This window comes from Capricornis sumatraensis, chromosome 3, assembly GCF_032405125.1.
Source record: "Capricornis sumatraensis isolate serow.1 chromosome 3, serow.2, whole genome shotgun sequence".
Taxonomy (NCBI): Eukaryota; Metazoa; Chordata; class Mammalia; order Artiodactyla; family Bovidae; genus Capricornis; species Capricornis sumatraensis.
The window spans coordinates 6,718,037-6,737,312 of NC_091071.1; the positions used below are offsets into that span (position 1 = coordinate 6,718,037).

At 55.5% G+C, this 19,276-nt stretch overlaps 1 protein-coding gene and 2 pseudogenes across 1 annotated transcript; all 3 read right to left on the minus strand.

Annotated features, from left to right (window-relative positions):
• Positions 1-219: 219 nt before the first annotated feature.
• LOC138076141 (2-acylglycerol O-acyltransferase 3-like) lies at positions 220-3,401 on the minus strand. The gene is made up of 7 exons (XM_068968373.1): positions 3,275-3,401; positions 2,521-2,628; positions 2,197-2,267; positions 1,725-1,929; positions 1,239-1,413; positions 464-666; positions 220-374 (listed from the first exon to the last, which is right to left on the minus strand). The coding sequence occupies exons 1-7, from the start codon at positions 3,399-3,401 to the stop codon at positions 220-222; spliced, it is 1,044 nt and encodes a 347-aa protein (XP_068824474.1).
• Positions 3,402-6,870: 3,469 nt separating this feature from the next.
• LOC138076142 (2-acylglycerol O-acyltransferase 3-like) lies at positions 6,871-11,810 on the minus strand (annotated as a pseudogene).
• Positions 11,811-11,947: 137 nt separating this feature from the next.
• On the minus strand, positions 11,948-18,747 carry LOC138076144 (2-acylglycerol O-acyltransferase 3-like; annotated as a pseudogene).
• Positions 18,748-19,276: the final 529 nt, after the last annotated feature.

Here is a 19,276-nt window from a genome sequence, read left to right on the forward strand (position 1 = left end):
GCTCAGCTCTCAGTCTAAGGTGGCAAGTCTCTGTCGATTAGTGTGGTGGTGGAACACACGTGGGCAAACTTGCTCAAAGAGAGAGATTCTATCAAGCAGAGGTGAGAAAGCTTACTTTTACTGGCACAGTAGCATGGCAGTAGGTGGGGTTCTCAGGCGCTGGGATTAGGGGGTGGGGGCGGGGGGCAGGCTGTGAGGTGGCGAGGGGTGAGGCCAGGGCTAGATGAAGGTGAGGCGAGTAGAAGCCGGGAGGCCGCAGCTCTCCTTGTGCTCCTCAAACAGTTGCTCCAGAGCCTTCATGTACAGCGTGTGATAGTGGTCCACCTGCTCCTGGGTGGGCTGCGGGCAGTGGGGCACCGGGATGGGGCGGCCCACTGCAGGGACAGGGGGTCACAGGTCGGGGAGGGGCCTCAGCTGCATGCACAGCTGATAGTGGCCTTCTTCCCTGCACACGGGCGCTCACCCACAGTGGTGATGGGTCTGGCGAGGGGCAGCAGGCCCCAGGACTCGGCTGAGAAGAGACCACGGCCCCAGAAGATGCAAGGAGAGCAGCTCAGGAGCTTCTTGATGGTGACTTGGAACAGATGCTGCCAGGAGTCTGGGGCAAAAGCCTTAGCTCTGAAGATGTCATTCTCCCCAAAGGAGTACACGGGCACCAGGGAGGCGCTGGGAAGGGAGGGGTAAGAGAGGAAATGGCTGGGCACTTCATGGGCTCGAGGAGCCCTCCCAAATTCCTCCCCCATGGGTTCCCACTTTCCTAGGCATTAGGAGCAAATGATGGTTCTACAAGAAAGATCTGGATGAAGGGATTTTCTTTCTTAAGCCCAGTGTGTCCTGGACCTTCTCATATTTATTTTCTCACACAGTCTCAACTACAACGTGGTGGCAAGGCAGGCCTTAGCTCTGTTTCACAAGTAAGAGGTGTGCAAGGTCTTGCCTGTGAGGGGGCATCATAAAAGAATGGGAGCCGAGGGCATAGGAGCCCCCAGGGTCCAGCGCTTCGCACTGTGATCCTGTCTCTCTCTGCGTGGGAGGAAGCCTGGGGAATGGGCACCAGGGCTGGGCACAGAGCAAACACCCAAGGTCTGCCTAGAGCGCCCTCTAGAGGTGGGCGCGGCGGAAGCGCTGGGGACACACAGCCCACCTCCAGGGAGCCGAAGTGTACAGATAGTGGGTAGACCGCCACACACGGTGAGGTTCTGACCACTGAAGGCAGCCCCGGCTGGGCCCCCGCTCACCCGTGCCTCAGTGCCAGGCGGACGAAGCCTTTCCGATTCCGGAGAGTGAGGCAGTGCTCCCCTGGGACGGCATACAGGGCCTCATTGGCCCCTCCGACCACGATGACCACAGCCCTGCCCAGCTGTGGTTGAGACAGAACATAATCCAGGCTCTGACGGTTCACAGAACATGTTCCTGTGGGCATGAGGAGGTTCAGGGGCAGTTGGTACCCCCTCATTGGCTCCATAGTCCCTCTGCTGTCCCTTTAGCACACTGAGTATTCGACATCATCCCATTCTCTCCAAATTCCCTACCCCTGTGCCCCTGTCCACGTGCCCCACAGTGCCTCTCCCAGCAAGGATGCAGGACGCTTGGGGCCGAGCCACCTCCTGACCCCCATTGTGAACCAGGCCAAGTCAAGCCAAGTGCCTGGGGTGGGTGGTGACTGGGGGTCACTCCGGCCAGACTGGGGTGGGGTCACACTCTGTCATTCAGCTCAAACTCACCACAGGACAGAAAGTACTCTCGATGGCCTGGCAGGTAGAAGATACAATTCAACATAGCCAATGAGAACCGAAGCCCTGGGAAGAACTGCGAGAGGCCAGTGCCCTCTGTGGCAAAGTTACAGACGGTTCCGACGGCTATGACCCCATGTGGGTGGGATCCTAGAACGTAGTTCCTGTCCGGGGGCAGCTCTGCTGTCTTCACCAGCTGTGGCGGCAGGGGGCAGGATGAGGGCAAGAAAACAGAGAAGGCAGGAGCCCAGCTGAAAGGGCGTCCCTCCCCACCAAGATCTTGAGAGCTCAGGATAAGATGGGGCCAAAGGCACGAGGGTCCAGTCTGGAACACCACCCCACCCCCTGCCCCGTTACCTGAACGTAAGCAGCCAGAGGTGAGAATCCATCGTGGGGAGGAGAGAGGAGGTGAGAGGTAAGGGAGCGGGGGGAGTGCAGCGTCCCTTGGAGGGTGACCTGTTACCTTAATGGGGAAATAATCGCTCAGGTGTTTCCAAGCAGTCCAGTTCTTCAACCACTGATAACGCCTTCCACCTTGGGCAGAGAGATAAGGGGGGAAGAGTTACTATAGACACCATTTATCACCTCCTTCTAGCCAGGCCCTTGTTTTTGCTGTTTAGCTGCTAACTTGTGTCTCTCTGTGACCCCATGGACTGCAGCATGCCAGCCTTCCCTGTCCTTCACAATTTCCCAGAGGTTGCTCAAACTCATGTCCATCGAGTCCATGATGCCATCCAACCATCTCGTCCTCTGTCACCCCCTTCTCCTGCCCTTGTTTAGCACTCACCTTGCTGGGGTGTGTCCCAGTCCAGGAATAACCATACCAAGTAGAGAAGAGAGAGATACCAGAGCGAGGTGAAGAGGAGGAGGAAGCCAGCAAGGGAAAAGAAAAGGCCTGGGGAACGGCGAGAAAGGACAATGAGTCAGACTGTGATACCGCAGTGACTTCTCCCCTCTCCCCTCACCAGGGAGACTGCTGCCTGTCTCCCTGCTAGGCTTTGACACGCCCCTCCCTTTGCCCTGGGCTTCCCTGGCAGCTCACTTGGTAAAGAATCTGCCTGCAATGCAGGAAACCTGGGTTCGATTCCTGGGTTGGGAAGATCCCCTGGAGAAGGAAATGGCAACCCACTCCAGTATTCTTGCCTGGAGAATCCCATGGACAGAGGAGCTACAGTCCATGGGGTCGCAAGAGTCGGGCATGACTTAGCGACTAAACCATCCCTTTGCCCTGGGCTTCCCTAGTGGCTCAGATGGTAAAGCATCTGTCTGCAATGCAGGAGACCCAGGTTCAATCCTTGAGTCGGGAAGATCCCCTGGAGAAGGAAACGGCAGCTCACTCCAGTATTCTTGCCTCGAAAATCCTACGGACGGAGGAGCCTCGTAGACTACAGTCCGTGGGGTGGGGAAAAGTGGGACAGGACTGAGAGACCTCACGTCCCTCCCTTTGCCCTGGTGGTCCAGTAGGGGGTGCTCCAGCCTTCCTCCCTCTACCTTCCCCTTTTCCCACCTTCCCAGCTGGACCCCTGCCCGGCTCCCCTTACCCAGGAAGCAGAAACAGAGCACATATTGGTAGGTGCTCAGTACTTCTAACCACTGTTTCTTTAGGGTTTTCATGCTGGGGGTGGGTGGTGGGGTGGTGGAGACTCTCAGGTGCTCCCCTTCAGCCATCAGGGCTCCCAAACCAGGAAAAATGGGACGAAGGCTTTAGTGGGAGCGCAAGAAATCTTTCTGGTCTGAGTGGCCAAGCACTTGGAGCCTCCCAGGATCGCTCGCAGGGGGCTGTGTGCATGGGAAGACTCTTTCATCAGAGCCCCAGAAGTCTCCAGTCCGCTCTCACTTATGAACTTCTCCAGTGGGTTGGACTTGGCTGGTCCCTTCTTGCGAGTGGGAGATGAACTAGGGGGCGTGCCCTGGAGGCCCAGCCCTCGGTGCATTAGAAATCATTGTGGGCGGGAGTGCTTCTTTTTGCAGAAGAAGCCAGAGAGCCCACCCACTGGGTCCCAGCCCCGATTCTTCCTGGAGGAGCACACCCTAGTGTTTGTGGGTCTGGGAGTGTCTAGGCCACTCGGACGGAGAAGGCAATGGCGACCCACTCCAGTACTCTCGCCTGGAAAATCCCCTGGATGGAGGAGCCTGGTAGGCTGTAGTCCATGGGGTCACGAAGAGTCGGACACTTACTGAACGACTTCACTTTCACTTTTCACTTTCATGCATTGGAGAAGGAAATGGCAACCCACTCCAGTGTTCTTGCCTGGAGAATCCCAGGGACGGCGGAGCCTGGTGGGCTACATCTGTGGGGTCACACAGAGTCGGACACGACTGAAGCGACTTAGCAGCAGCAGCAGCAGCAGGCCACTCGGAGGCGTTAATTAGCGCCGGTATCTCAACCCTGAGGAGAAACACACCAACACGCAAGTTTATTCCCAGGTTGAATTTCAGTCGCCAGCCACACTCCTCCAGGGGCCTGAGGCCAACTAGATGAAGAGGAGGTGTCCGTGGGCGAGGATCGGGTAGCACGGGGTCTGATCTTGGAACAGCTGCGAGAGACACTCAACTGAGACCAGAGACCGAGAGCAGCGCCTGTGCGTGTGCTGAAGTACCCCCTCCGCCCCGACAGCCCACCCAGTTGTACCGGGATGGGGGCCCCGACTTTGGGCAGAAGAGGATCAAGAGGGGTGATCGCTGAGATGCTTTGAGGTGCCCTTCCCTCTCAAGGGATCCAGTGGGACAGAGTTCGGGGCTGGTGGGTTGGCCAAATGCCAGCCTGGGGGCGGGGCTGGCACCAAGTATTCAGCCCCCAACCTGGGACTTTCACCTCCCAACCATGCAGGGGCCTTGAGCCCGGGAGCAGGGAGCGGGCTGGGGAGCCTGGGAGCAGAGCAGGCAGAGGTTTCAGGTGTGGCAGGGCAGGAGGAGGCCCTGGGGCCTGGAACATTCGTAGAGCCACTCTCAGCAGCGGCCCGGTGTTTCCTGTGTCTTTCCACCTAGAACCCCGGTGCGTTCAGAAACTGTGGAAGGCCTCATTCTCCCCCAAAGAGAAGACTGGCTCCGGGGAGACTCTGGGGGCACAGGGGACGCCTGACTCCTGGGCCCCAGAGGCGGGGCTCCTCCCCAGCAGCCTTGCCCCAGAGGCTAGGCCCGGCTACCAACTGCCCCCCACCCCCCTCACCCCCCGGGTTCCTCACTGGTGTTCAGTGCCAACTTGACAAATCCCTTCTGATTGCAGATCTGCAAGCTCAACGATCTGATCTGGGATCTGGGCATTGACTCCAGCTGGTCCCTGGGCTCACTGGGCCAGAGGTCTGTGCTAGTGCGGCTTGCCTTGTGGGTGTGTACCCTGAATAGCGGGGCTCCCGTTTAACCCCGGAGCCTGCCCCTGAGGGGTAGAGGATGTGCAGGAAGCTTTAATCCCTAAGGAGTAGCTTAGGCCCCGGTGGAGAGACCTCTGGAGGCATGGCTTTTTCAGAAAGGCTAAGAACTGGGGAGCCCCTCTAAGAGAGAGTCCACTGGGCTGGGCACACCCTCAGGTGGACTGGGGCCAGTCCTCACCTTGACCATGGCCCAGGTCAACAATGACCAGAGGTGGTGAACCAGCAGCTTTCAGGTCAAGGAAAGTGTTCTTTCTTGTTGTTGTTGTTGAGCTCCGCCGTGCCCTGTGGGATTTTTCTTCCTGACTAGGGACTGAACCAGGGCTCTAGGCATTGTGAACTCACAGTCCCGTCCATTATACCACCTGGGAATTCCTGCATCATCACTTTTTAAAATAATTTTTTAATGAAAAGCAAATTGGACTTCCCTGGTGGTCCAGCACTTAGGAATCTTCTTGGGAAGGCAGGAGATATGGGTTCGATCCCTGGTCGGGGAAGATTCCACATCCCGTGAGGCAACTAAGTCTATGTGCTACAACTACTTAGCTGGAGCCACAACTACCGAAACCTGAGCATTCTAGAGTCTGTTCTCAGCAGCACGGAAGCCAGGGCCTGAGAAACACGTGCACCGCCAGTAGAGAGTAGCCCTGGCTTTGGGCAACTAGAGAAAGCCCGGCATGTAAAAGCAAGACCAATGCAGCTAAAAATAAAATAGAAAAAAATTAAATGAAAAAAGTATTGCAAATATTTCAGATTATGTGTTTATCATTGGCTGTGCTGGGTCTTTGCGGCTGTGCAAGGCCTGTCTCTGGTTGCAGCGAATGGGGCTATTCCGCCTTGCTGCACACGGACTTCTCATCGTGGAGCCTTCTCTACTTTCAGAATACAGGCCCTAGGCTCACGGCTTCAGTAGTTGTGGCTTCCAAGCTCAGGGGTTGTGGCTCCTGGTCCCCACAGAGTTTCAGTCTCTGTGGCCTTTGGGCTTAGCTGGTCCTTGGCATCCTTAGTTGCTCCGTGGGATCCTCTCGGACCAGGGGTCCCATCTGTGTCCCCGGCACTGGCAGGCCGGTTCCCATCCACTGGATCACATAAAGTCCCTCATAATATTTCACTGGTGCCATGCCTGTGATGATGATGGTGGTGGTGACGGACATGATAGTGATAAATTCATTGGCTCTTCTTTTGCCAAACTCTTTTAAAGTTTTTGATCCTAATAAGTTAGTTTTGCCAAGAATCCCTTCTCACTGAGTGAATGAGGTCAGGTGGACCTAATGCTGGGCTGCAGTAGGGCTTCATATGGTAAAATAAACCCCTGCATCACGTGAGCTCCCAGCCCCAAGGGAACAGGAAGGATGGGAGGAGAGGCAGAAGGAAGCTGTGTACTTAACTCTTTCTTTCCTATCACGAAGGCTCATTCCAACTCTCCCTTCCGGGAGGTACTCTTGACCCATGTCAGCTATTGCTGACAGTGTTTCACCATCTACCCTATTGTCTGCACCCACCTAATCCTGTCCACACTTCAGAGAATAGTTCTTCAGGGATCTACCCTCCCCAATACCATTCTAGGCCCTATAACTCTTAGCTAAGCAGATGCCTTTATTTAGAGGGAGAAAGGTCCAGCCAAGGGAAGAGATTAGGTGGAAGCCGAGAGAGCAGAATTCAGTCTCTGGGGGCAGAGTTCAGGGCCCTGCTGTCAGTCTCCGGCAGCGAGTCTGTCTCGATCAGGTGGAGATGGAACCCACGTGGGCAGGCTCATGCCCAGAGAGACTCTACGAAGCAGTGGAGAGAGAACTGGCTCTTATTGGCACAGTAGCATGGCAGCCGGTGGGGGGCTCGGGCACTGGGATCAGGGGCTGGGAGGGCCAGGAGGTGGGGACGGGTGAGGCCAGGGCGAAGGTGAGGCGAGTAGAAGCCGGGAGGCCGCAGCTCTCCTGTTCTCCTCCAACAGTTGCTCCAGAGCCTTCATGTAGAGCACGTGATAGCAGTCCACCTGCTCCTCGGGGGGCTGCGGGCACTGGGGCACCTGGATGGGGCGGCACGCTGCCGGGACAGGGGGCACAGGTCAGGAGAGAGACCTTGGCTGCACACAGCTGATAGCGGCCCTCTCCCTTCGAGCTGGGCACTTACCTACAGTGGTGATGGGTCTGGCGAAGGGCACCAGACCCAGGACCTGGCTGAGATGAGACCATGGCCCCAGAAGATGCAAGGAGAAATGTCCACGAGCTTCTTGATGGTGACCTGGAATAGACGCTGCCAGGAGTCTGGGGCAGAAGCCTTAACTCTGAAGATGTCATTCTCCCCAAAGGAGTCCACGGGCACCAGAGGGGCACTGAGAAGGTGGGGAGACAAGAGAGAAGAGGGCTGGTCAGATCAGCGGCTCTAGGAGGGTCCCCACATTCCTCCCCCGCAGGTTCCCACTTCCCGAGGCCATCTGAAGCCAATGATGGTGCTCCAAAGAAATATCTAGAAGAAGGGACTTACATTTCTTAAGATTAATGTATACTCTAACTTCCTATATACATTTTCTCATACAGTCTCAACTACAGCATGGTGGCAAGATGGGTATTTATCCTTTTTCACACAAAGGATCATGCAATCTCTTGCCTGTGAGAGGGTATCATAAGGGAATGTGAGCTGAGGGAGTCTGAGCCCCACGGTCCAGCGATTCGCACTGGGATCTTGTCTCTCTCTCTGTGGGAGGAAGCCTGGGGAAGGGGCTCAGGGCTGAGCACAGAGCACACACTGAAGGGCTGCCCAGAGCGCCCTCTAGAGGTGGTCGTGGTGTAAGCTCTGGGGACACAGTCCAGTCCAGGGGGCAGGTGTGTAGGGATGAAGTGTAGATATCCAGACACAGTGAGGTTTCGACCGTTGAGAGGAGTCCCAGCTGGACAGCCATTCACCCAGCCATTCACCCGTGCCTCACTGCCAGGAGGACAAAACTTTTACGATTTTGGTAAGGAGAGTGAGGAAGAGCTCCCCTGGGATGTCATACAGGGCCTCGTGGGCTCCCCCGACCAGAATGAACAGAGCCTGGCCCAGCTGGGACTGGGACAGTATAAAATCCTGACTCTGGTGGTTTGAAGAACAGAGTCCTGTGGACAAGAGGGAGTGCAGAAACAGTCAGTGCACCCTCCTTGGCCCCCTAGTCTGTCACGCCTGTGCTTTTGCACAGGAAACATGAGATAACCATCCCTTTCCAGACTCCCTACCCTGTCCGCCTGTCAGTGTGTGCTACAGCGCCTCTTCCAGCAAGGATGCAGGACACTTACTCCAAAACCATCCACTGATGCCCACTGTGAGCCTGGCCAATGTTCAAGTCAGGTCCCTGGGCTGGGTGCTGGGTGGGGTCCACTCTGGCAGGCGTCAGGTGGCGTCACCTCCTCCCTCTCATCTCTAGACTCATCATAAGACCTAACACAGTCTCCGCAGAATGGGATGCAGAAGATGCCGTTAAGCGAGGTTCCCGAGACCTGAAGCCCGGGGACTGCTGGGAGATTCCTGTGCTCTCAGTGCCGAAGTTACAGAAGATTCCGACGCTGGTGATCCCAAGAGGGTAGGCAAGCAGCAAGTAGTTCCCGTGGAGGGGTTTTCACCAGCTGTGGGGTCCAGGGAGCAGGATGAGGGGAAGAAAGCAGAGATGGCAGGATACCAGGCGAAAAGTCCTTCCTCCACACCAACAGACTTCAGGGTTCAAGGCCCTATAGTGGAGTCAAGTGCACACTGGGTCCCCTGTGGATTACCATCCAGCGCTTCCAGGGGCTAACTCACAGCCAGGGTGGCCACCAGGCCTGGACAAGAGACAGCACGCACTGGCCTTATCAGTTCAGTTCAGTCGCTCGGTCATGTCTGACTCTTTGTGACCCCACTGGCCTTGTCAGGCGACACCAAACCTGATGAAGCAGAGCAGAGGCAGGAAGAACTGATGCCTAAGTCTTCCAGAAAAGGGGCCACTGGGAGAGTGGAGCTGGACCAGGTGCCCCCAGAGGGGAGGAGGTGACCGCAGGTCCTGAGACCCAGGGCTCCCCTGCTCACCAGCACACAGGGTGTAGTCCTGGAAGACAGGAAGATGGAGGCGACAGGGCAAGCTGAGCAGGTGGGGCTGGAGGCCAGGGAAGAGGTGGGAGAAGCTGCTGGTCTCTGTGTTGAAGGTGCTGAAGACCCCAAGGGCCAGGACCCCAAGAGGGTGAAAGCTCCACGAAGAGGTAGTTGTGGGAGGGACCCAACTCTGTGGTGTCCACCAGCTGGGGATGCAGGGTGCACACCAGGGGGGTGGGGGTGCTATGTTTGGACTTTGGGGGTGATGGTCCCTAGGATCTACCCTGAAGCCCAGCTCCCACTCAGCATAGAGTTCCACAGTGCCTCAGCGAGATGGGGAGGTGGTCCCAGAAATGTCTCCAGATGGCCCAGTTGGGGACCCAGGCAAAGCTGTGGCCTCCTGCCCAAGGTATGTTTCTATCTCCATAGAGCCCATCCAGGTAGTGGACCACTATGATCCAGGCCCAGCTCAGAAGTACAAGGAACAAGATAGCCAGACATACCTGGGCTGGAGGGGGTGTGGTGTGTGTGTGTTGAGGGGGTACTCTGACTCTGGAGGTTTAAGTCCCAGGTTCCCCCTTTACACCCCAACCCCGACTCTGTTCCATGACTTCTGGCCCATCTGTCCAATCTACATCTTTCTCACCTTGTGAAGGACCCTGCCCCAGAGATCCCAGCCCCGCCTCCCTCCCAACTGGTATGGGGAAGCAGAGAGCCAGACCCAGGGGTGCTCAGAACTTTAGGGACTCACTCAGCCCCAGAGAGTAGGAGATCCATTGCAGGAGGGCACACTCCTGGAGGCCCCAGGCAGAGGTGATTGGTGGAGGCTGGCCTTCTGTAGAGAGGAGTCACACACGGGCCACTATGGCTCTGAAGCTTTCTTTTGGCCTAAACCCCTGGCCCTGACCCCCGGCCTGGGTTCTGCCCTCATCTCTGCCCCCTCTATTGACCTGCACAATGGACCACCATAAGCCCTGGCAAGGGTGGGTTAACCACTACTTGGGTTCACAGGGCTGTGACCAGCAGCTGGTGAGGGAGGGGGAGACAACATATCCCTCCTCCCCTTTCGATTCCGTCTTCCCCCAGCTGACTCTTCTGGCCAAGCAATGGCCCCCTGCTTGCACCTAGCTCGCCCTTGCTGGAGATGGGAAATTCCTTTCCTCAGATGAAGATCAATGTGTTGACCGATACACTGACTAAACATTTCTAGGTACCAACTTTAAGTGAGTGGAGCCCCTCTCTCCTTCTGACACGGCCCATCTCTGTCTGTGGGGTGTGTTTCTCTCTAAATTCGGTTCTCGCCTATCGCACTTGTCTCTCCTTGAATTATTTCTGCGATGAGACATCAAGAACCTGAGCTTCATTAAGTGCTGACACCAGGTATGTGATCTCAGTTGGAAGACCGTGGGTTTTGGCTGGGTTTGGGTCCCGGCTGAATGGGTTCAAGTCCGAATCTGAGTTACATAGTTTCAGGATCAGTAAGCTTTGGCAAAAAACAAACAAATAAGAAATACCAATATCCATTAAGCAAAGAAGCCTGAGCTCACATGAAATCTATAATCAAACCCTACTCAAATAAAGGCTTCGTAGGCTCTGCTGGTTCGTTTGCGACACTCATATTTTGCCAATTAAAAAAAAAAAAAAAAGGAGAGAGAGAGAGATACCAGCTAGTCAGGACCTCCAAGCTGGAAATGAAGCTATGGTGGTTGAAAAAATGACTATAGAACTTATCACCTGAGAAGGACCTAGGTAAGTTACAGGACTGCCAAGATTTTAATCCAAGGACGAGAGAAAATTCTTCCACTGGAAAAATTTTCTAAGACAGCAGAACACAGAGTTGCATTCAGTTACATTTTCCGACAAGTTACTCTCTTCACATCCTGGATAAAGACACAGAGCCGCTCAGGAGACAGGACAGACAGAAGTCAAAGTATGCTGTGACCACAGAAGGGCCCGCAGCCTGTTTCAGCTGACCATCTCATCGGGCAGATGCCATGTGTGTGATGATGATGGTGGTGACGGTGATGATGGCAATAATCATTGGCTCTTATTTTGCCAATCTCTGTTCTAAGTCCTTCAATCTGAGTAATTTTATCTTCACAAGAGTTCTCTCTCATTTGCGTGAATGAGTTCATGTGGGTCTAATGCTGGGCTTGCAGTGGGATTGCGTGCTGGTAAAATAAATCCCTGCTTCATCCCAGCCCCCAGGGAACATGAAGGATGGGAAGAGATGCAGAAGTGAGCTCTGTACTTAAAACTACCTTTTCTATCACTGGGGATAGTTTCAACACTCCCTACTGTCAGGTACCTAGACTCTTATCAGCTTTTGTTCATGGTATTTGAACAAAAATACCTATTGCCTTCACCTACCTAAATCCTAAGTCCACTATTCAAGCCTAGCCCTAGCCCTCTGGGGAGCTCCCCTCCTCAACTCCATCCTGAAACCCTATAGCTCTTAGCTAAGCACTTGCCTGTATTTACAGTGGGAGAAGTGACCCAGCCAAGGGAAGAGACATGTGCAAGCTCATGCAGCAGAATTAAGTCTCTCTGGGAGGAGAATTCAAGGTCGTGATACTCGGTCTAAGGCAGCAAGTCCATACCCACTAGGATGGGCTGGAATATACGTGGAACTGGTTACACCCGAAGCGGGAGTCTGAGCTCGGCTGACATCCATTTCTAGGAAATGGTAGTGTGGGAGAACTTCAGCTTTTATTGGCTCTTATTGGACAGTAGCATGGCAGTCGATGGGGGGCTCAGGCACTGGGATTGGGGGCGGGGCGGAGTGTGAGGTGGGGAGGGGTGAGGCCAGGGCTAGATGAAGGTGAGGCGAGTAGAAGCCGGGAGGCCGCAGCTCTTCTTGTGTTCCTCAAACAGTTGTCGCACAGCCTTCATGTACAGCATGTGATAGTGGTCCACCTGCTCCTCGGCGGGCTGCGGGCACTGGGGCACTGGGATGGGGCGGCCCACTGCAGAGACAGGGGGACACAGGTCAGGGGAGGGGCCTCGGCTGCCTATGCAGCTCTCATTGGCCTCCTCCCCTGGACATAGGTGCTCACCCACAGTGGTGACGGGTCTGAAAGGGCCCCAGGCCCCAGGACTTGTTTGAGAAGAGACCGCGGCCCCAGAAGATGCAAGGAGAAATGCCCACGAGCTTCTTGAAGGTGATCTGGAACAGATGCTCCCAGGAGTCTGGGGCAAAAGCCTTAACTCTGAAGATGTCATTCTCCGCAAAGGAGTACACAGGCACCAGGGAGGCTCTTGGTTGGTGGGGGGGGGGGGGTGCAAGAGAGAAGACAGCTGGTCAGATCAGGGGTCTAGGAGTGCCCCCACATTCTCCCCCACAAGATACCACTTCCCAAGACCATTTGAAGGAAATGACAGTGGCTACAAAGAACTCTCTGGGAGAAGGGACTTATGTTTCTTGAGAAACGAGTGCGTACTGGGCTGTCCTCTATACATTTTTCCACACAGTTACCAGCCACCATATGGTGGAAAGGTGGGTGTTCATCCTGTATCACAAGTAAAGAAGCGTGGGGCCCTCCCTGGTTGTCCAGCGGTTAAGAATCCACCTGCCAATGCAGGGGATGGGTTTGATCGCTGGTCCCCGAAGGTCCCACATCTGGTAGGGCATGAAGTCAGTGTATTCAAGTGAGCCGGTGAGCCTAGGGCCTGTGATCTGCAACAAGGGAAGCCACCAGAGATGCCCGAGTACCACAGCTGGAGACTAGACCCCAGTCACTGTAACTGGAGAAAGCCCACACAGCAATGAAGACCCAGGACAGCCAAAATGAACACATGAATAATAGATGGATTAAAAAAAAACAAAGTGTCCAAGTTCTTGTCTGTGAGACGGTGTCGTAAAAGATTGTGAACCCAGGGTGTCTGAGTCCCAGGGTCCAGCAGTTTGTACTGTGATCCTGTCTCTCTGCATGGGAGGAAGCCTGGGGAAGGGGCACCAGGGCTGGGCACAGAGGAAACACCCAAGGTCTGCCAAGAGCGCCCCCTAGAGGTGGTCATGGTGGAAGCTCTGGGACACACAGCCCACCTCCAGGGGACCGGTGTGTAGGGATAGAGTGCAGATCCCCAGAGACATTGTGAGGTTCTGACCTTTGAAGGCAGCCCTGGCTGGGCCCCCACTCACCTGTGCCTCAGTGCCAGGCGGACGAAAGCCTTTACGATTCCGGAGAGTGAGGCAGTGCTCCCCTGGGATAGCATGCAGGGCCTCCTGGGTTCTGCCGATCACGATGACCACAGACTGGCCGAGCTGGGAGTGGACAGGGTAAAATCCAGGCTCTGGTGGTTCACAGCACATGCTCCTGTGGACAAGAGGGGGTGCAGGGACAGTCAGTACCCGCTACTTGGCTCCCTAATCCCTCAGCCTGCCCTTTAGCACAGGAAGTATGAGCTCTCCACCTTTTTCCTTCCAAACTCCGTATCCCCGTGCCTCTGTCCGTGTGCCCCACAGCACCTCTCCCAGCAAGGATGTGGAACGCTCGCTCCCAAACCAGTCACTGACCCCCACTGTAAGCCTGGCCAATGTTCAAGTCAGGTCCCGGGGCTGGGTGGCGGGTGGGGGGCCACTCTGGCAGGAGTGGGGGGACCCCTCCTCCGCCTCAGGTCAAGACTTGAAAGAAAAGTGAAGTCGGTCAGTTGTGTCTGACTCTTGCGACCCCATGGACTGTAGCCCACCAGGTTCCTCTGTCCATGGGATTTTCCAGGCAAGAATACTGGAGTGGGTTGCCATTTGCTTCTCCAGGAGATCTTCCAGACCAAGGGATTGAATCCAGGTCTCCCACATCATAGGCAGACGCTTTACTGTCTGAGCCACCAGGGACAAGACTTACCATATGACAAAAAGTAGTCTCGATAGACTGGAAAGTAGAAGAGGTCGTTCAGCCTGGTGGTCTAGGGCTGAAGCCTGGGGAACTGCTGGGAGAAGCCCGCGCTCTCAGTCGCGAAGTTACAGAAGTGTCCAAAGCACATGTGGGTGAGTGACCAGCAGCTAATTGTGGTCTGGGGGCAGCTCTGCCGTTTTCACCAACTGTGGGAGGGGGGTGGGCAGAATGAGGGGAAGAAAGCAGAGAAGGCAAGATACCAGCTGAAAAGACCTCCCTTCCCACCAACAGACATGAGAGTTCAAGGTCCTACTAGGGTGTCAAGGGCACAAGGACTGCCCTCTGGATCACCATCCCATTGCCTGACCTGTTGCCTGAACTTAGGCAGCCAGGGCTCAGACTCAGCCTGGGGAGGGGCAGATAAGGGACAGAGAAGAAGCAGAAGGTGGAGGGTGACCTGTTACCTTAATGGGAAAATAATCCCTTAAGTGTTTCCAAACAGTCCGGTTCCTCATCCACTCAAAAAGCCTTCCGTCTGGGGTAGAGCGATAAGGGCAGGGTGGAGGAATTCCTGGAGACACCCTTTATCACCTCTTCTCCCCGCACCCTTGTTTAAGCGCTCACCTTGGCGGCGTGTGTCCCGGTCCAGGAATAACCATACCGAGTAGAGAACAGAGAGCCACCAGAGGAAGGTAAAGAGGAGGAAGAAGGCAAGAAAGGAAAAGAAAGGGCCTGGGTACAAATGAGAAAGAGAAATCAATTAGCTTTTAAAACCACAATGACTTCTCCCCTCCACTCTCACCAGTGAGAACGCCGCCCATCTCCCAGCTGGACCTCTCCCCCTCCCTTTGTCTTGGGCCTCCACGCAGGTGGGGTTCTCCTTCCCCTCCCCATTCTTAGGGTCCCCTTTTCCCTAGTGTACCCTGGGCACTGCTCTGCTCACCCATGAAGAGGAAAGTGAGCATGTATTGGCAGGTGCTCAGTACTTCCAGCCACTGTTTCTGCAGGGTTTTCTGGCTGCGGGAAGGCATCAGGGCGGTGGAGACTTTCAGGTGCTGCCCTTCTGCCAGCAGGGCTCCTGGACCAGGGGGACAAAGGATGGAGGATTTGATAGGAGCTCGGGTAACCTTTCCAGTCTGAGTGGCTAAGTCCCTGGGGCCTTCCGCGATTGCTCACAGGAGACTGTGCAAGTGGAGACCTTTGAATCTGGAGCTCCACAGGTCTCCAGGCTCCTGACAACTGATCTTGAAACTTCTCCAGTGGGTGGGTTTGTGTGACCGCTGGGCGGGGCTGAGCAGTGGGTTAGGGCCTGATACCCAGGTTCCCCTCCAGGCGCATTGGAATCTTGTGGGGGAGGGGTCACAGAAGAAGCCAGAGAGCCCACCGACTGGGTCTCAGCCGAGACCGTGTGATCTCCAGAATGGCTAGCAGATCCTGGGCTCTCGCCCCATTTCTGTTTGCAGGTCTCCGGCAGTGTCTAGGCCACTGTGGTGCACAGCCAGGCACGTGGATATCCATGCTGCCCACAAACCCACCAGCCAGTTCAGTTCAGCCGCTGAGTCGTGTCCGACTCTGTGACCCCATGGACTGCAGCACGTCAGGCTTCCCTGTCCATCACCAACTCCTGGAGCTTGCTCAGACTCGTCCTGTCCATCCAGTCAGTGATGCCATCCAACCATCTCATCCTCTGTCATCCCCTTCTCTTCCTGCCCTCAATCTTTCTCAGCATCAAACCCACCAGCACAGCAGGTTAATCAGGACAGAGTCCAGGGCTGGTATTGTGATAGGGCAGCCAGGATTTCAGACCCCCAAAACGAACCTTCACTTCCCAGAGCACACTGGAGTCAGTGGGAGGAGTTAGGGGCGTGACACCAAGGCCCACCCCCAGGTGCTTTAGGGACTCTGACCTCTAGTGTGGCCAGCGGATCCTGGTGTGTCTGTGGGTCTTCGACAGTGTCTAGGCCACTGGGAGGTGCAGCCAGGCGTGTCGATATTCCAGCCAAACACAAACAGCACAGGTGGTTTCCACCTTTAATTTCAGTCCCCATGACATCCACTGAGGGAACTGTTAGGGGAAGCACACTGACTGAAACTGCCCACCCTGACCAGGCACCATAGTAACTATTTGCATGAGTTGTTTTATGACAGGAGGTCCTGCTAAGGAACACGGAACTAATTAGCTACCACCAACCGGAAGAGTTCAGGAAAGGTCAAAAGGAGACACCACATGTCCGACCACCTCCCAGAAAATCTTCTCTCGGCCATCCATCTTGGCTGTGTACACCACCAGGAGGGGCTCTGAGTCAGAATGATTGGCTAAGGACAACCCAGAAACTAATCCCATCACCATAAAACCCGAGACTGGGAGCCATGTGGCAGAGCTGTTCTCCTGGGTTCCCTTACCCTCCTGCTCTCCACCCAGGTACCCTTTCCCAATAAAATCTCTTGCTTTGTCAGCAGATGTGTCTCCTCGGACAATTCATTTCTGAGTGTTAGACAAGAGCCCAGTTTCGGGCCCTGGAAGGGCTCCCCGTTCCTCCAACAGAACCACTGCGGGCTGGGGGCCGCCTAGTTGAGGAGGAGGTGCCTGGGGCTGGGGACGCCATAGCGTGTCCTGCGCTCTTGGAAAGCTGGGAGAGCCGCTGCAGATAGTCCACACTTAGCCGTCCACCAGCGCAGGGGCGAGCCTTGGGGTTCACTGCACTGGGATTGGGGACCCAGCTTGGGCGGAGAGAGGCCAGAGAGGTGGCCGCTGCAACTCCTCTTCCCGGCCCCCAGGATCAACTGGGACAGAGTCCACGGTCGGCCCGAGTGTCAAGCACCAGCCTGGGGACACGGCTGGCTGCCAGAATTTCAGGTCCCAACCATGGACCTTCAGCTCTCAGTGCAGTCAGAGGCCTGGAGACTGACATCTGAGTCCTCCTGAAAAGAGGGGGGAGGGCACTGGGAGATGCAGCTGGGGCCAGGCGCCCCCAGAGGCTGAGGAGGGCAGGGAGCAGGTGACCGCAGGGACCCCTGCTCACCAGCACACAGGACGAAGTCCCTGCTCACCAGCACACAGGACGAAGTCCCGGGAGACAGGAAGATGGCCGGGATGGGGCAGCTGGAGCAGGTGGGGCTCGAGGCCAGGGACGAGGTGGGAGAAGCCGTTGGTCTGCGTGCTGAAGGTGCTGAAGGTTCCACCAAGAGGTAGTTGTGGGAGGGACCCAACACTGTGGTGCCTCCAGCTGGGGACACAGGGTGCACACCAGTTCGGGGCTTCTAAGTTTGGACTTTGGGGGTGACGGCCCCAAAGGTCTACCCTGGGACCAGGGTCTACCCTGAAGCCCAGCTCCCACCCAGCACAGAGCTCCACAGTGCCTCAGCGAGATGGGGAGGTGGTCCCAGAAATGTCTCCAGATGGCCCAGTTGGGGGCCCAGGCACAGCCGCGGCCTCCTGCCCAAGGTGTATTTCTGTCTCCATAGAGCCCATCCAGGTAGTGAGTCCTAGGATCCAAGGCTGGCTCAGGAGTACAAGGAATAAGGCAGTCATGCACTCCTGGGCTGGAGGTGATGGGAAGGGGTGTGAGGACTCTGACTCCAGAGGTTTAAGTCCCAGCTCCCCCCTTTACCCCCTTCCCTGTTCCATCGTTTCCAGTCCATCTGTCCAACCTACATCTTTCTCATCTCTTGAAGGAACCCCCCCAGCCCTGGCAAGAGATCCCAGCCTCGCTTCCCTCCCACGTTGGCATCGGGAAGCAGAGAGCCAGACCCAGGGGTCCTTAGGGCTTCAGGGACTCACCAAGCTCCAAAACGGAGAAGATCCATCGCAGGAGGGCACTCACCTGGAGGCCGGTGGAGGCGGCTGGCCTTCTGTAGAGGGGAGTCACACAGGGGCCACCCTGGCTCTGACCCCTGACCTGGGCTCTGCCCTCTTTTCTGCTCCCTCTGCTGACCTACACAGTGGACCATCATGAGCTCTGGAAAGGGAGGGTTAACCAGCTCTTTGGGTTCACAGGGTTGTGATCAATAGGGCCGAAAGGGGAGACCAGGGACATGGCTTGGAGTCTGGCGGTGAGGAAGGTGTTTGGACTTTGGGGAGGTCAGGACTGGCTCCCTGTGATGAGCACACTGGCAGAGTCCTGGGCCAGTGGAAGTTGCCGTGTGTGTGTACCCTGCACAGCAGGACTCCCCCTTTGTCACCCAGGCCTGGCCCCTGTTGGTTAGAGGACCTGCAGGAGGATTTCCCCCCTGAGGAGCAACTTAGGCCTCTGTGGGGAGACCTCTGGAGGGAAGGGTTTTATGGGAAAGGCCAAGGGTTGGGGAGCCCCTGCAAGTGCGAGCCCCCTGGGCTGTGGGCACTCCATCCATGCGGGCCGGGCCAGTCCTCACTGTGACTACGGCCCTGTTCAACATGGCTAGAGGCTGCGGAGCAACCACTTTTTCCAGGTCAGGGACTGACATCTTTTTAAATTAATTTATTTTTTTGTCTGCGCCTTGCCTTGTGACCAGGGATTGAATCTGGGCCCTTGGCCATGAGAGGGCAGTCCTAACCACTGGACCTACAAGGAATTCCTAGAATGTCACTTTAAAAATCTTTTTAAAATATTTTGATACAATTTTTAAAGATTACTTTTCTTTTAAAAAAGTTTTGGCCACACAGTGCAGCCTGTGAGATCTTAGGTCCCCAACCAGGGATTGAACCCTGACCCCCTGCACTGGGGAGAGGGAGTCATAGCCACTGACTGGCCAAGGAAGTCCCTAAAGGTCACTTCTCATTTCTAGTTCTTACAACATGTTGGCGCTATTTCCCATCTTGGACAAACATCCTTGAGCCCATCTTAAACTCAGTATCTTATGATGATGCTGATTTCCCCACCCCTACATCTTCACCCTCCCCACTGGTAGGACATGTCTTTTTTTTTTTTTTTTTTTTGAATGTCACTTCTTTATTTTTTAATTTATTCATTTGGCTGCGTTAAGCAGGACCTTTCATCCCAGCACACAGACTCTCTAGTTCTGGCACAAGAGTTCCCCGTCCAGAGGAGCCAGGGGTTGAGCTGCACGGGCTTAGTTTCTCTGTGGCATGTGGGATCTTAGTTCTCCCACCAGGGATCGAACCAGCATCCCCTGCATTGTAAGGTGGATTCTTAACCACTGGACCACCAGGGAAGTCCTGAGCCACGTTAAATGTCACTTTTTTTACGGAACTCTGATGCGCAACTGTCAGAAGCCTCTATGACGCATCACATTCTCTCCTGGCACAGAATACTTTCTCTCCATCACCATGATTTTTTTTTTTAACTCGGACCATTTTTATAGTCCT